This window comes from Heterodontus francisci, chromosome 4 (genome assembly GCF_036365525.1).
Source record: "Heterodontus francisci isolate sHetFra1 chromosome 4, sHetFra1.hap1, whole genome shotgun sequence".
NCBI lineage: Eukaryota > Metazoa > Chordata > Chondrichthyes > Heterodontiformes > Heterodontidae > Heterodontus > Heterodontus francisci.
The window spans coordinates 128,437,373-128,454,796 of record NC_090374.1 but is presented as its reverse complement, the minus strand read 5'-3'; the positions used below and the strand labels follow the sequence as shown (position 1 = coordinate 128,454,796).

Sequence of the window (17,424 nt, the reverse complement as noted above, 5' to 3'; positions counted from 1 at the left end):
AAACACTATTTCACACAGCAAGTGATTCAGGTCTGGGATGCACTGCCTGAGAGTGTGATGGAGGCAGGTTCCATTGAAATATTCAAAAGGGAATTAGACTGTTATATGAAAAGGAAGAATGTGCAGGGTTACGGGGAGAAGGCAGGGGAATGGCACTAAATGATAAAGCCTGGCTACCCAACCCAAACCCGTCTAGACCCGACTACATATGTCGGGTTCGGGACGGATCGAAATTCCGAGTCCAGCACTCGGGCTCGGGTTGGGTCAGGCTGGACACTGCTTCCGGGAAGTCATGGGATCAGCCTTACCCATGATTCCCCACAGCTCCAGCTGCAGGAATAGCCTGCTGCCGGAACAGAAAAAAGATATTCAGGTCGGGTCGGGTGCAAAATCAAACTAAAGGGCTTGGGCTTGGGCTCGGGTGGAGTTCGGGTTGGCTGTGGTCGGGTTTTAATTTTATACCTGAGCCAGGTTTTACTAAGTGAATTGCTCATTTGGACAGCCGGTGCAGACACGATGGGTCAAATTGCCTCATTCTGCGCAGTATCAATTCTGTGATTTTATATATAAAATCACAGAATTGATACTGCGCAGAATGAGGCAATTTGGCCCATCGTGTCTGCACCGGCTGTCCAAATGAGCAATTCACTTAGTAAAACCTGGCTCAGGTATAAAATTAAAACCCGACCACAGCCAACCCGAACTCCACCCAAGCCCAAGCCCTTTAGTTTGATTTTGCACCCGACCCGACCTGAATATCTTATATATGAATATATATATACATATGACTAGTGTGGCATTTTTAAGCATCAGAATTTAGGAAAAATGTGATTGGTATTCGTGGACAATAAATAGTTAGAAATGGAGGAATCCTACAAGTTCTAATTTTAGCTTTGAAGTGATTAACATTACAGGATTCCTGCTCAAGTCAGATTTTTTGACCTATGAGAAGATCTGCAGTGTTTGCTTAAACTCAGTTTTTCATTGGTTTCCCTTTATTCCTCACCTCCCTTTATAAAATTAATAAATAAAATGTATTTGTCTTCCTTTACTTTATTTTCCTTCTTTGTCTTATTCTTTCTTTCTCTTTTAGTACTGTACTCCCTCTTCCCTGCCAGCAGCACCTTCTCTCCCCACCAAACTGTAGATCTTGCATGAGCATGCTGTTAATAACACTGTCATCACTATTGCTGTCATTGCTGTACAGTACTTACAAAGATTCAGAACTTTATTTCACTCACCTTTGGAGCTGACCGAGAGACCCTTAAATTATTACCAGATAAATATGCTTTGAGTATGCGCAGTGAGGTAGGATTCCAAGCCAATTCTTTACTGAACCATTTGATTCATCAAGTGCCTTCCTTCTACAGGTCAGATTAACTTTACAAAAGCAAAATTGTGCAGATGCTGGAAATCTGGTCATCCATCGATCTGAAGCATTAACTCTGTTTCTCTCTCCACAGATGCTTCCTGACCTGCTGACTATTTCCAGCATTTTCAGATTAACTTTACTTGAATAATTTTTGTAAAGATGTACTGTAGGATTTTCAAACTCACAGCTAGGATTAAAAGGGGGCCATGGTGCCAATGTGACTGTAGAATTGTATATTTACTTCCTGTAGTGTAGAGACACCATGTGGTAATGTGAAGCGATTCCTGTTCCTTCATGTATTTGAGATGCTCGTGACAATTGAATAAAGCTCTACCCAGGAACTACAGCAAAATTCACTCAATTTCACAGAATGAAGATCGAAAGTTGTTAAGCATGAAGTTGCTGAATCTCTTAGGTGTCTGTTGTATTTTTCTGCAATACATTTCCTTAGAATTGGTATGGGGTGTGGTCTGCACTCACCATGCAATGCCTCCTTCTTCAACAAGGATAGGCAGACTTCAGTGCTGCTTTGCAGCTTGACAAATGAAGGTGCCTCTACTGAAACTGGTACTATCAGTTCTTGTGGCTTCGGAGAGAATTGGTGAAAATATAGTCCCCATGTGTTTCTTGTTGATTTAAAGATGGGATACAAAATGGGCATTCTGGCTGACAATGCAGTACTCCTATACTTAAACGGGCGGCACAGTGGCGCAGTGGTTAGCACTGCAGCCTCACAGCTCCAGCGACCCGGGTTCAATTCTGGGTACTGCCTGTGTGGAGTTTGCAAGTTCTCCCTGTGTCTGCGTGGGTTTCCTCCGGGTGCTCCGGTTTCCTCCCACATGCCAAAGACTTGCAGGTTGATAGGTAAATTAGCCATTATAAATTGCCCCTAGTATAGGTAGGTGGTAGGGAAAATATAGGGACAGGCGGGGATGTGGTAGGAATTTGGAATTAGTGTAGGATTAGTATAAATGGGTGGTTGATGGTCGGCACAGACTCGGTGGGCCGAAGAGCCTGTTTCAGTGCTGTATCTCTAAACTAAACTAAACCAAACAGTATTCAGGTTTCAAGAGAAACCATGCTACCCTGCTTTGTAAAACTTGAAAGCATAAGAATTATATGTGTAACAAGTTATTTTTTAAACTATATACCAGGATCAAACCAAAATCAGTAGCTTATATAAAGTTGACCAATTGCCGTTTAAGATCATCAGTGTTAAGGTTATCAACTTTTCTGGCATTGATAAAATCGCACAATTCAGTGAACAGATAGTGGCGTTCAACCAATTTTGTGTTTGATTTAAAAGCAGCTATTTCTGTTTGAAGTAAGCCATTGGGTGGAGCCCATGCTAAACTGTAATTTTGTTGAATCATCCAAAAATAAACCCCTGTATATGCATGTGTGTGCTTTATTTTTAATATTCATTAAAGTACTCTGGGTTTAAAAACTAAATTCCACACATTTTCTATAATATTGCTTTGATGTTTTATTAAAATTGTTATATCTCGTCTGAAGGTTAACATTATGTATATTAATTAGTTTTAATTTCGACAGGTTGCTCGAAGTAAGTTAAAGTGATTATATCAAACAACACATGTAATATGTAAAACTGGGACAAGTGATTTATTGTAATGATCTGTTAATTATCGGTTTTATATAGCACTGCTTTATAAATGAAATGTTGTGTTTCTCTTTTCAGCTGCATTTACTATGATTGGTACTTCCACCCATCTCTCTGATCAGTGCTCACAATTTGCCATTCCATCCTTTTGTCACTTTGTGTTCCCTCTCTGCGATGATAATTCTCGTAATCCCAAACCGAGGGAATTATGCCGGGATGAGTGCGAAGTTTTGGAAAATGATCTGTGTAGAACAGAATACATTATCGCAAGGTCAAACCCACTCATTCTTATGCAGCTACAGTTGCCAAACTGCGAAGATCTGCCACTGCCTGAAAGCCCAGAGGCAGCAAGCTGCATGAGAATTGGAATTCCTGTGGATAGGATTAACAGATGTAAGTATGAAAAGATTTGGTTTGTCTTAACTAATCCCATCAATCTTTGCTTTGTTCCATTTCCCTGTTGTTTTCTGATGAAAATATTGTCCTTCAGACAATTGAAATGTTTAGAGCATTTGAGCACTCGCACTGATGGGCCTCAAGTGAAAATCACAGGTTTAGCCCACAGACTAATGGAATACAGTAAGCAGCACTTCAAATGCCGGTAAACAGAACTTTCCAGCCGTGCAGAGGAGCAAAAGATCCTGACACCCTTCTTGCCCCCAGCAACCCCACTCCCACTATGCTTTTTGTTTTCTGGGGAAGCACATAACCAGACAATTACTTTGAAGTTGACTATACTTAGATCACATAAACAGTCAGAGGAGAGAATATCATACCGTATAATGAACAATGCATTGTCCTGCTGTGTAGTCGGGAAGTATTTCTGTGCTCCTTTACGGTCACAATTTTTAACTGCTGTTAAATAATCAGTACAATTAACTAGATTAGTTAATTGAGAGTTCAGTTGTGATTTGTACACAATGTCGGAAGACTGACCTTTTATTGAGTGTGGTTGATAAAGTCATTCAGTTTTTCTTCTTCTTCTTTGGCCTCCTTGTCTGGAGAGACAATGGGTAAGCGCCTGGAGGTGGTCAGTGGTTTGTGAAGCAACGCCTGGAGTGGCTATAAAGGCCAATTCTAGAATGACAGACTCTTCCACAGGTGCTGCAGATAAAATTGGTTGTCAGGGCTGTTGCACAGTTGGCTCTCTCCTTGCGTTTCTGTCTTTTTTCCTGCCAACAGCTAAGTCTCTTCGACTCGCCACTCTTTAGGCACGCCTTTATGGCTGTCCACCAGCTCTGGCGATCACTGGCAACTGAATCCCATGACTTGTGATCAGTGTCACAGGACTTCATGTTGTGTTTGCAGACATCTTAAAAGTGGAGACAAGGATGGCCGGTGGGTCTGATACCAGTGACAAGCTCGCTGTACAATGTGTCCTTGGGGATCCTGCCATCTTCCATGCGGCTTACATGGCCAAGCCATCTCAAGTGCCGCTGGCTCAGTAGGGTGTATATGCTGGGGATGTTGGCCGCCTCGAGGACTTCTGTGTTGGAGATACGGTCCTGCCACCTGATGCCAAGGATTCTCTGGAGGCAGCAAAGGTGGAATAAATTGAGACGTCACTCTTGGCTGACATACGTTGTCCAGGCCTCACTGCCATAGAGCAAGGTACTGAGGACACAGGCTTGATACACTTGGATTTTGTTTTCCGTGTCAGTGCACCATTTTCCCACACTCTCTTGGCCAGTCTGGACATAGCAGCGGAAGCCTTTCCCATGCGCTTGTTGATTTCTGCATCGAGAGACAGGTTACTGGTGATAGTTGAGCCTAGGTCGGTGAACCCTTGAACCACTTCCAGAGCGTGATCACCGATATTGATGGATGGAGCATTTCTGACATCCTGTCCCATGATGTTCATTTTCTTGAGGCTGATAATTAGGCCCTGTTTGTTGCAGGCAGCCGCAATCCTGTCGATGAGTTTCTGCAGGCACTCTTCTGTGTAGGATGTTAATGCAGCATCATCAGCAAAGAGGAGTTCCCTGTTGAGGACTTTCCGTACTTTGGTCTTCGCTTTTATTTATTTTTTTTTTATTTAGAGATACAGCACTGAAACAGGCCCTTCGGCCCACCGAGTCTGTGCCGACCAACAACCACCCATTTATACTAATCCTACATTAACCCCATATTCTCTACCACACCCCCACAATTCTCCTACTACCTACCTACACTAGGAGCAATTTACAATGGCCAATTTACCTATCAACCTGCAAGTCTTTGGCTGTGGGAGGAAACCGGAGCACCCAGCGGAAACCCACGCAGACACAGGGAGAACTTGCAAACTCCGCACAGGCAGTACCCAGAACTGAACCTGGGTCACTGGAGCTGTGAGGCTGCGGTGCTAACCACTGCGGGCAAGGTTGAACAACCTGCCATCTGATCTTGTGTGGAGGAAAATTCTTTCTTCTGAAGACTTGAACGCATGTGAGAGCAGCAGGGAGAAGAAGATCCCAAACAGTGTAGGTGCGAGAACACAGCCCTGTTTCACGCCACTCAGGATAAGAAAGGGGTCTGATGAGGCGCCGCTATGCTGAATTGTGCCTTTCATATTGTCATGGAATGAGTTCAGTTTTTCTACACTTAAATAAAAGCAAAATACAGCAGATGCTGGAAATCTGAAATAAAAACAGAAAGTGCTGGAAATACACAGCAGGTCTGGCAGCATCTGTGGAGAGAGAAACAGAGTTAACAGGTTCTGATGAAAGGGCACAGACCTGAAACGTTAACTCTGTTTCTCTCTGGCTCCTTGTCAAATGACTACAATTATTTTTTTTGGAAATATGATAGATACATTTGACTACAAGTAGCTGAATGTAGGAACATAACAGCTGCAGACAGCTGCTCGAGCCTGTTCCACTATTCAGTTAGATCATGGCTGATTGGTATCTTAACTCCATCTACCAGCCTTGGTACCATAACCCTTAATACACTTGCCTAAAAATCTATCAATCTCTTTTTATAAATTTTCAATTGACCCAACCTCAACATCTTTTTAGGGGGGCAGGGTTCCAGATTTCTACTCCCCATTATGTGATGAAATACTTCCTGACATCACCCATGAACAACATTCCCCTGTGTTCTGGACTCCCCCACCAGAGGAAATAGTTTCTCCCCATCCACTTTATCATCTTAAATAAATACCTCAATTAGGTCACCCCTAAATCTTCTATACTCAAGGGAATACAAGTATAGTCAATGCAACCTGTCCTCATAAGGTGTGGTGCCCAGAATTGAACACAGTACTCTAAATGGGGTCTAACCAGAGCTTTATGTAACTGTAACATAACTTCCACCCCTTTGTATTCTGGCCTTACATTTCCACATGCCACAGTTTTGCCCACTCACCTCAACTACCAATATCCCTGGGCAACTTTTTGCTCCCATCAACACTATGTCACCTAATTTGGTGTCAGTAGTATGCTTGGATATATGGCTCTCCATTCCTTTGTCGAAGTGATTTATAAATAATCGTGAAATATAGTTGCTTTTACATAATACTAGAAGTATTTCAGAAACATTTTTTTGTTTTAAATCAAACTTATTCGGCTGAATGACTGAAGAAAAGATGTTTTATTTTGAAATATACCATGCAGCACTAAGTTTTGAGAATTTATATTTATATGGCCTAGAAGGGATTTTGTTTTGAAATATGAATTATTTGGCATAGGATGGTCCAGTATTCAACAGGAATTACCAGAGTTTGCTGTTCATTTACCTGGATGTGTTATTAAAACTTTATAAAGATTACAGGACAAAGAAAGATGCACTCAAAGGTTTGGGAAGGTGCAATTCGCAAATGAGAAAGAGCTAAGATAATGGGAACGGAAATAAGGTTTAAAAAGATCAAAGTCTAACAGGGTAATATGATAGCCTGTCTTTTTGATGCTGATGTAATTTACTATGATGAACATCAGATCAGGAATATATTTGGAAAGTGACCCATATATTTCTTCTGAATAGAAATTGATTGAGTTTTCTAATTTATTCCACTTTATTAAAAAAAAACAGAGAGGATGAGTAGTAAATGTTTGTGCAGAAGTCACCCTCTCCTGACCCAATCATAGGTCTTAATATGCCTGGTGAAAATGGGACTTGGGTGCTGGACTTTGTAGTAAATATTATGCAGAGCAAGATAACTCCATCGGTGGTGGTGTGTCTGCAATAACTAAATTATTTTGGGCATCACAAGTTTCCAAATCTTTATTATGGAGAAGTACACCCTCTTACAGAAGTCTGCTATAATTAACAAGGTCACTGGCTATCTTTCTGGTCAGCTGTGCACATGGCTTTATTTAACTAATGGGGAAAAACATTCATTAGTACATCCTTCAAAGCCATGTCATTGATCAGCAACCAGGATGCTGGCAAGTGGTAAACAGCCTGTGGTACAGTACTACCAATACTCTGTGGGTGAGACCAGCACCACTCAAATTAGACCGCACATGTATGACTTTCAACGCTTGTTTCCATTTTGTTTTATAGAAAGGATCCTTCTGTTCTCATATTTCTGACTTTATAATGAACCATCAGAACAAAAATGACACTTCTAAAGCTTATTCGCCAAAGTATTTGTAAATTGCAGTGCCCCTGGGACATTAACTGTTTTAAGGAAAATTCTTCTTGAAGTTTATCTTTTCTATTAAATCATGATATTCTTAACTGATTTAGATAAATAGAAGGAAATAGACAAAGAATAAATTTAAGCAAGAACAATGGGCTGAATTTTACACCGTCCCAGCGGGTCGGATGGTGGAGTGGGGGCGGATGGGGGCGGTGTAATACTGAGTGGTAGGCTCCGGGAGGCTTTTCTACCATGCTCCCGCCTCCGGCCAATTTCACGGCAGTCGGGCGGTGGGGGGTGGGGAACGGCCTGCCTGCCCAAGGCCAATCAAGGCCCTTAAGTGGCAAGCGGGCATGCTGGGGACGTGAAAAGCCACCCAGCGATAGCTGCCGGCCTTTCCGTGCGCCGGGGGGGGGGTGCCATGGCAGTCAAGCACAGGGTGCCTGATTGTGAGCCCCCCCCCCTCCCGCCTCCCAACCCACCCCGGGACCCAAGACGCCCCTCCTCCCCCCAAACAACCACCCAAGTCTCACAAGGGCATGACCTATCCAATAATCTATTTTTAGATACCGAACTCCTGATGAGGCATGCCCAACTTACCTTCACTCCTGGCTCCATGTCGTCAGCTGGGTTGCAGTCTCAGCAGTGGCCACCAATGCCGGTGGCGCTGCTGGGACTAAGAGCTGCTGGTCCGCTGATTGGCCGGCAGCTCACTAAGTCGGGACCTCCTCTCTCAAGCGGGTGGAAATCCCGCCTCGGGACAATTAAAGCCTGGAGACTTGTAAAATACGGGACGGATCCCCTGGCTAGGCGGAAGCAGGTTTGCCACCGACTTTTATATCGGTGGTAAATTCCCTTCACCTGAGATAAAATCCAGCCCAATATGAGAGATGAGGCAAACTGTAACTTTAATTCACATAGTTTGCATATGTAACAACACTCATCGTAAGAACAAAAGAAATAGGAGCAGAAGTAGGCCATTTGGCCCGTTGAGCCTGCTCTGCCATTCAATGAGATCATGGCTGATCAGTTTGTGGCCTCAACTCCACTTTCTTGCCTGCCCCCCTCCATAACCCTTGACTCCCTTGTAGATCAAAAATCTGTCTAACTCAACCTTACATATTCAATGGCCCAGTCTCCACTGCTCTCTCGAATAGAGAATTCCAAAGATTAACGACCCTCCAAGAGAATTCCTCCTCATCTCTGTCTTAAATGGGAGACCCCTAATTCTGAAACTGTGCCACCTAGTTCTAGGTTCCCCCATGAGGGGAAACATCCTCTCAGCAAGTACCCTGTAAAGCCCCCTCAGAATCTTACATGTTTCAACAAGTTTGCCTCTCATTCTTCTAAACTCCAATGAGTATAGGCCCAACCTGCTCGGTCTTTCCTCAAAATACAACGCCTTCACCCCAGGAATCAACCTAGTGAAACTTCTCTGAACCAAAACTGTCTGCAGTACTCTAGGTGTGGTTTCTCCAATGCCCTGTACAGTTTTAGCAAGACTTCCCTATTTTTATACTCCATCCCCCTTGCAATAAAGGCATATGCCTTCCTAATTACTTGCTGTACCTGCATGCTAACTTTTTGTAATTCATCGCTATCCATTCTTGGGTTGAATATATCTAAAAATAGATTATTGGATAGGTGATTATTGTAAAACACAATATGCAACTAGAAATATTTGCAAACTTAACATCAAGACATTTAAGCCTCTTTGAGCCACTATATCATGTGAATTTTATTACTGGGTTAGCCAATAGGGAGGATTAAATTGATACTGATGACAAAGCAAAAATAAATATTATGTGTGATTGAAGAATGTATGACAGAAGAACTAGCATTAATTGTAGAAGTAAATGGGATTGGGATTCTGATTTTTGAATGAAACATACTTTTGTTAAGTCTGGTATGCTCTATATGCTAAGTGTATCTTTGTTTAAGTTGGCCATACAGATCATAAATGCTATAATGGAAGTGGAGCAGATTACAGAGGAACTGTCAGCATGACTAAATCAGGATACAAGTGCCAGTTGTGGAATTCCCAGTATCCCCATGCTCATCAGTTCAGCAGCTTGGAGTATCCAGAACTTGGAGGTGGCCATGCTTACTGTCGAAATCCAGGTGGACAAATGGATGGACCATGGTGCTACACACAGAGCGAAGCTCGTCTTGAACTCTGTGATATCCCTGCCTGCCGTAAGCTTGACTAGCCTGTTTCATGATAATACAATCTGTGCCATAAAACCATATATTGGCATTTTGATGATGTGGTACTGGACATTAAACATTCTACGATATAATAGTGAATTCACCTTTAATGAAATGCATGTTATTTGAACATAAACAATATAAATGAAAGGCAATCTATCATTCATGAGGGATAAGGTGGTGGACTGGGTTAGCATTACTACCTGCCGCTCCCTCCCCCCCACCCCATCTTTGGGACTTAGTTTGACCACAACCCGCGCTGACGGGATTAAACTAAGCATGGGAGACACTGCAGAACTACCCCTAATTTGGCAATCACATTCAGGGTAGTCACAAGGATGGCTAGTGAAAGGGAATGAAAAATGCCACACTGGTGCAGTAGGAAGTACTATTCTGAGACCTGGGCTGAGTGGAGGGAGCCATATTCTGCATTTAGATCATGTTATTCCTGATCCAGAATTGCTTGATGCCAACTATGAATGCCTAAATGGGAAAGTTTTCCATTTCTTAGTGCCAATATTCATCTGGTGGGTTCAACTGTGCTCTTGGGTGAAGATACCAAGTAGCAGTTGGGGCTTTTTACCCCCAACAGTAAAGAAATGCAAGGGAAAATCACGCTGAGCTGCTGTTGTGCATATCCTTACAACTGGCTGAGAGTAGCAATGGCAAAGGTTTAGCAGAAGGTTGCTTGTTCACCATTTTGGTTGTAGAATGGTGCATGGGGTGAGGGATAAGAATGAGAAGAGTGAGAATTTTGATTAAATAAATTGAAACGTACTTCCAACAGACAATCAGTTTCTTCAATATTTAATCTATAGGTAATTCTGCACCAAATAATAAATCTTAAACAGAAGATGTGCAAGGGTCATCCCTCAAAGCTTCTAGTCAGGATTTTAAAGATAAAATTAACATTGGGTGCTAAAATTAACGTAATTTATACATTGGCTCAAATATTAATAATTCATTTTGTAATATGCCATTTAGCTACATTTCATGGAGTCTCATAAGCCACATTTTTACAACTATAGAAAACACCAAACTGATGGAATATTTCAATTTAGATTAGAAAATTTTCAGTCATTAGGACTGATAATGCTACATCATTGGCCCATACCTATCTGTGCTCTGGTGATTTCAGTGTGTCTCCTGAAATCTGCTGCCACTTGGTTAATACCCTCCACTAAACCGGAGCAGGGGAAGTTTAGGGAGTTAGGTAGAAAGTTAAAAGACAGGACCTCTACGGTTGTAATCCCGGGATTACTCCCTGTGCCAAGTGCCAGTGAGGCTAGAAATAGGAAGATAGTGCAGCTAAACACGTGGCTGAACAGCTGGTGTAGAAGGGAGGGTTTCAGATATCTGGACCATTGGGATCTCTTCAGGGACAGATGGGACATGTACAAGAAGGACGGGTCGCATCTAAACTGGAGGGGCACAAATATCCTGGCTGCGAGGTTTGCTAGCGTCACTCGGGAGGGTTTAAACTAGTGTGGCAGGGGGGTGGGAACCAGAGCAGTAGGACAGCAAATGAAATAAATGAGGGGGAACTAGTAAATAAGGCCAGTAAGACTAAGAGGAAGAGCAGGCAGGGAGATGTTGCGGAGCACAGCGGGACTGGTGGTTTGAAGTGCATTTGTTTCAATGCGAGAAGTAAAACAGGTAAGGCAGATGAACTTAGAGCTTGGATTAGTACTTGGAACTATGATGTTGTTGCTATTACAGAGACTTAGTTGAGGGAAGGACAGGATTGGCAGCTAAATGTTCCAGGATTTAGAAGCTTCAGGCGGGATAGAGGGGGATGCAAAAGGGGTGGGGGAGTTGCATTACTTGTTCAGGAAAATATCACAGCTGTACTGCGGGAGGACACCTCGGAGGGGTCATGCAGCAAGGCAATATGGGTGGAGCTCAGGAATAGGAAGGGTGCAGTACGATGTTGGGGGTTTTCTACAGGCCTCCCAACAGCCAGCGGGAGGTAGAGGAGCAGATATGTAGACAGATTTTGGAAAGATGTAAAGGTAACAGGGTTGTAGTGGTGGGTGATTTTAACTTTCCCTATATTGACTGGGACTCACTTAGTGCTTGGATGGGGCAGAATTTGTAAGGAGCATCCAGGAGGGCTTCTTGAAACAATTCGTAGAGAGTCCAACTAGGGATGGGGCCGTACTGGACCTGGTATTGGGGAATGAGCCCGGCCAGGTGGTCGAAGTTTCAGTCGGGGAGCATTTCAGGAACAGTGACCATAATTCCATAAGTTTTAAGGTACTTGTGGATAAGGATGAGAGTAGTCCTCGGGTGAAGGTGCTAAATTGGGGGAAGGCTAATTATAACAATATTAGGCAGGAACTGAAGAATTTAGATTGGGGGCGGCTGTTTGAGTGTAAATCAACATCTGACATGTGGGAGTCTTTCAAATGTCAGTTGATTAGAATCTAGGACCAGCATGTTCCTGTGAGGAAGAAGGATAAGTTTGGCAAGTTTCGGGAACCTTGGATAACGCGGGATATTGTGGGCCGAGTCAAAAAGAAAAAGGAAGCATTCGTAAGGGCTGGAAGGCTGGGAACAGATGAATCCCTTGAGGAATATAAAGACAGTAGAAAGGAACTTGAGCAAGGAGTCAGGAGGGCTAAAAGGGGTCATGAAAAGTCATTGGCAAACAGGATTAAGGATAATCTCAAGGCTTTTTGTACATATATAAAGAGCAAGAGGGTAACTAGGGAAAGGGTTCGCCCGCTCAAGGACAGAGAAGGGAATCTATGTGTGGAACCAGAGGAAATGGGCGAGGTACGAAATGAGTACTTTGCATCAGTATTCACCAAAGAGAAGGACTTGGTGGATGATGAGCCGAGGGAAGGGAGTGTAGATAGTCTCAGTCATTTCATTATCAAAAAGGTGGTGGTGTTGGGTGTCTTGCAAAGCATTAAGGTAGATAAGTCCCCAGGGCCTGATGGGATCTACCCCAGAATACTAAGGGAGGCAAGGGAAGAAATTGCTGGGGCCTTGACAGAAATCTTTGCATCCTCATTGGCTACAGGTGAGGTCCCAGAGGACTGGAGAATAGCCAATGTTGTTCCTTTGTTTAAGAAGGGTAGCAAGGATAATCCAGGAATTATAGGCCAGTGAGCCTTACATCAATGGTAGGGAAATTATTAGAGAGGATACTTCGGGACAGGATTTACTCCCATTTGGAAACAAACAAACTTATTAGCGAGAGGCAGCATGGTTTTGTGAAGGGGAGGTCGTGTCTCACTAATTTGATTGAGTTTTTTGAGGAAGTGACAAAGATGATTGATGAAGGAAGGGCAGTGGATGTTATCTATGTGGACTTCAGTAAAGCCTTTGACAAGGTCCCTCATGGCAGACTGGTACAAAAGGTGAAGTCACACGGGATCAGAGGGGAGCTGGCAAGATGGATACAGAACTGGCTCTGTCATAGAAGACAGAGGGTAGCAGTGGAAGGGTGCTTTTCTGAATGGAGGGATGTGACTAGTGGTGTTCCGCAGGGATCAGTGCTGGGACCTTTGCTCTTTGTAGTTTATATAAATGATTTGGAGGAAAATGTAGCTGGTTTCATTAGTAAGTTTGCGGACGACACAAAGGTTGGTGGAGTTGCAGATAGTGATGAGGATTGTCAGAGGATACAGCAGGATATAGATCGGTTGGATACTTGGGCGGAGAAATGACAGATGGGGTTTAATCCGGACAAATGTGAGGTAATGCATTTTGGAAGATCTAATGCAGGTGGGAAGTATACAGTAAATGGCAGAACCCTTAGGAGTATTGACAGGCAGAGAGATCAGGGCGTACAGGTCCACAGGTCACTGAAAGTGGCAACGCAGGTGGTTAAGGTAGTCAAGAAGGCATACGGCATGCTTGCCTTCATCGGTCGCGGCATAGAGTATAAAAATTGGCAAGTCATGCTGCAGCTGTACAGAACTTTAGTCAAGCCACACTTAGAATATTGCATGCAATTCTGGCCGCCACACTACCAGAAGGACGTGGAGGCTTTAGAGAGGGTACAGAAGAGGTTTACCAGGATGTTGCCTGGTCTGTAGGGCATTAGCTATGAGGAGAGGTTGGATAAACTCGGATTGTTTTCACTGGAACGACGGAGGTGGAGGGGTGACATGATAGAGGTTTACAAAGTTATGAGTGGCATGGACAGAGTGGATAGTCAGAAGCTTTTTCCCAGGGTGGAAGAGTCAGTTACTAGGGGACATAGGTTTAAGGTGTGAGGGGCAAAGTTTAGAGGGGATGTGCGAGGCAAGTTCTTTACACAGAGGGTGGTGAGTGCCTGGAACTTGCTGCCGGGGGAGATGGTGGAAGCAGGTACGATAATGACATTTAAGAGGCATCTTGACAAATACATGAATAGGATGGGAATAGAGGGATACGGTTCCCAGAAGTGCAGAAGGTTTTAGTTTAGGCAGGCATCAAGATCGGCGCAGGCTTGGAGGGCCAAATGGCCTGTTCCTGTGCTGTATTGTTCTTTGAATGTATTGAGCTGCAGTCCCCAGTCTGCTTTTGCCAGTGTGTTGCCCTCGTCTCTCCAATGTCCTGCTCTTTCTATCTCTAATGTGCTCTGCCTTCAGTCTCCCAGATTTTCTTTAACTGAATCTACTCACCCACTCTATATTTTGTATTCCATTTTGAATTTAACATGCCAGCTGTTTTAAAAGCTTTGTTCAGCAACATCGCTTCCTCAGTGATAGGTCTAGGAATTAGTCAACAATGAGAAAACAGTGCTGAGAACAGACAATACTGGGAAAACTAATGGGACTAAAGGCTGACAAGTCCCTGGATCTGATAGCCTGCATCATAGGATCTTAAAAGAAGTGGCTGCAGAGATAGTGGGTGCATTGATTGTAATCTTTCAAAATTCCTGGAAAGATCCCATCAGATTGGAAAACCACAAATCTAATGCCCCTATTCAAGAAAGGAGGGAGACAGAAAGCAGGAAGCTATAGGCTAATTCGCTGAACATCTGTAATTGGGAAGATGCTGGAATTCATCATGAAAGAAGTCGTCACAGGACATTTAAAAAATCACAATACAATCAAGCAGAGTCAACATGGTTCTATGAAAGGGAAATCGTGTTTGACAGATTTATTTAGAGTTCTTTGAGGATGTAATGAGTAAGGTAGATAAAGGGTAATCAGTAGATGTCGTGTATTTGGATTTCCAAAAGGCATTTTGTGAGGAGGATACAGAGTTTGTAAAGGGATATAAATAGGTTAAGTGAGTGGGCAAAAATTTGGCAGATGGAGAATAATGTGGAAAATGTGAGGTTATCCACTTTGGCGGGAAGACTAGACAAGCAAATTATTATTTAAATGGAGAGAGACTGTAGAATGCTGCAGTACAGCGGGATCTGGGTGTCCTCATAAATGAATCACAAAAAGTTACCATGCTGGTACAGCAAGGAGTTAAGAAGACAAATGAAATGTTGGCCCGCAAGGTAGATGGAGCATAAAACTAGGAAAGTCTTGCTTCAACTGTACAGAGACCGCACCTCGAGTACTGCACACAATTTTGGTCTCATTATTTAAAGAGTGATATACTTGCATTGAGAAAGGCAAATGCGGTGGCATGTAAAATAAATTGGCAGAGTTTTGCTTGTACACAGTCCATGGGCTGTGGATCACAGATTAAAAATCCCATCTTTACACATGAATTTGAAACCAAATCATATCATTGTGAAAATAATGACAGGAGGCTTGAGGGGCATAAATACAGTGCAAAAGTCATGGTCCATGTGAAAACCAGGAAAAGGGTTAAGGTTCTGCAGTTCAGAGAAGGTTTACAACTCTGATTTCGGGGATGAAGGGGTTATCTTATGAGGAAAGGTTGAGCAGGTTGGGCCTATACTCATACTCATTGGAGTTTAGAAGAATGAGGGGTGAACTTATTGAAACATATAAGATTCTGAGCGGGCTTGACGGGGTAGTTGTTGAGAGGATGTTTCACCTCGTGGGGGAATCTAGAACTAGGGGGCAGAGTTTCAGAATTAGGGGTCTGCCATTTAAGATGGAGATGAGGAGGAATTTCTTCTGTCATAAGGTTGTTAATCTTTGGAATTCTCTTCCCCAGAGAGCAGTGGAGGCTGAGTCATTGAATATATTCAAGGCTGAGTCAGACAGATTTTTGATCTACAAGGGAGTCAGGGGTTATGTAGGGCAGGCAGGAAAATGGAGTTAAGGCCACAATCAGATCAGCCACAATCGTATTAAATGGTGTAGCAGGCTGAAGGGACCAAATGGCCTACTCCTGCTCCTACTTCTTAAGTTCTTATTTACCATTCCAAAACCAACAGGCTCACAAAATTTAGAAAGGCAAATGCTGTGGCATGTAAAATAAATTGGCAGAGTTTTGTCTGTGCACAGCCCATGGGCTGTGGGTCACAGTTTAAATGTCCCACTTTTACACGTGAGTTTGAAACTAAATCAGATCGTTGTGAAAATAATGTCAGGAGGCTCGAGGGGCATAAGTACAGGGCAAAAGTCATGGTCCATGTGGAAAGCAGGAAAAGGGTTAAGGTTCTGCAGACAGAGTTTAAGGAACGAGGGAGAAGGTTTAAAAAGTAGGTTCTCCAAAGTAGTAACATTTGAATTACTCCCAGTGCCACAGGCTAGTGAGTATAGGATTAATAGGATGAGACAGGTTAATGCATGGCTAGAGAAATGGTGTAAGAGGCAGGGCTGCAGGTTCCTGAGATATCAGAACCAATTCTGGGCATAAGGGAGCTGTTCAAGGTGGATTGGTTGCACCTCAACAGAGATAGGATCAGTGTTCTCACAGGGAGTTTAACTGGTGCTGTGGAGAGGATTTAAACTAATTTGGCAGGGAGATGGGCAACAGGATGAAACATTAAAGAGGAGAAGCAAGGTGCACAGAGGACTGGAAAACACAATTAGCAATAAAGAATTGTTCAGTATTAGGAGGGATGAGACTGGTGGGGGAGGCAAATGGGAGGCAGTTTAAGATGGGTTGAGAGTACATGTGCATAAATTCGCTTAGTGCAGTACATAAGGTTGGTGAGCTTCAGACACAAGTCGCCACGAACTGGCTCAAGGAATGGCAGGATTGGGAACTTGATTATCATTCACCTCGTGTGCTCACCAATTTCCATCTGCTGTATTCTTGATGGTTATTGCAGAACTAAATGACCTGTAGACCACTTTCAGCAGTTGCATATGTTAACTAATTTGAAAATGCTGTACAGTAGTAAGGGTCAAAATAATTAACAGTTGGCAGCACTGTCATCTTAGTCAGAAGGTTGTGGGTTCATGGCCCACTTTTGTTTTGGATTTGAAAGAGAAGCCTAAATTTACACAGCGTCTTAGAATCATAGAATGGTTACATACAGAAGGAGGCCATTCAGCCTGCCGTGTCTACGCAGTTCCCTATAAGAGCAACTCAGCTAGTCCCTTTTCCCTGTAGCCCTGTAAATTTCTTCTTTTAGAGTTTAGAAGAATGAGAGGTGATCTAATTGAGACATACCTTGATAGGATAGAAGCTGAGAGATTGTTTCTGCCAGTTGGGGAATCTAGATAGGTGAATTGGCCATTATAAATTGCCACTAGTATAGGTAGGTGGTAGGGGAATCTAGGGACAGGTGAGGATGTGGTAGGAATATGGGATTAGTGTAGGATTAGTATAAATGGGTGG

At 43.2% G+C, this 17,424-nt stretch overlaps 1 protein-coding gene across 8 annotated transcripts in view; it reads left to right on the top strand.

Moving 5' to 3' along the window:
* The window catches only part of ror2 (receptor tyrosine kinase-like orphan receptor 2), a 452,945-nt gene that overhangs the window by 415,289 nt on the left and 20,232 nt on the right, over positions 1 to 17,424 (top strand). For 7 of the 8 annotated variants that reach the window (XM_068030160.1, XM_068030157.1, XM_068030161.1 and 4 more), the window contains 2 exons: positions 3,072 to 3,386; positions 9,496 to 9,750. In XM_068030160.1, coding sequence (XP_067886261.1) covers positions 3,072 to 3,386; positions 9,496 to 9,750 — 570 coding nt within the window. The remainder of the gene's footprint in view (positions 1 to 3,071; positions 3,387 to 9,495; positions 9,751 to 17,424) is intronic. The other variant, XM_068030155.1, reaches the window with a different exon arrangement.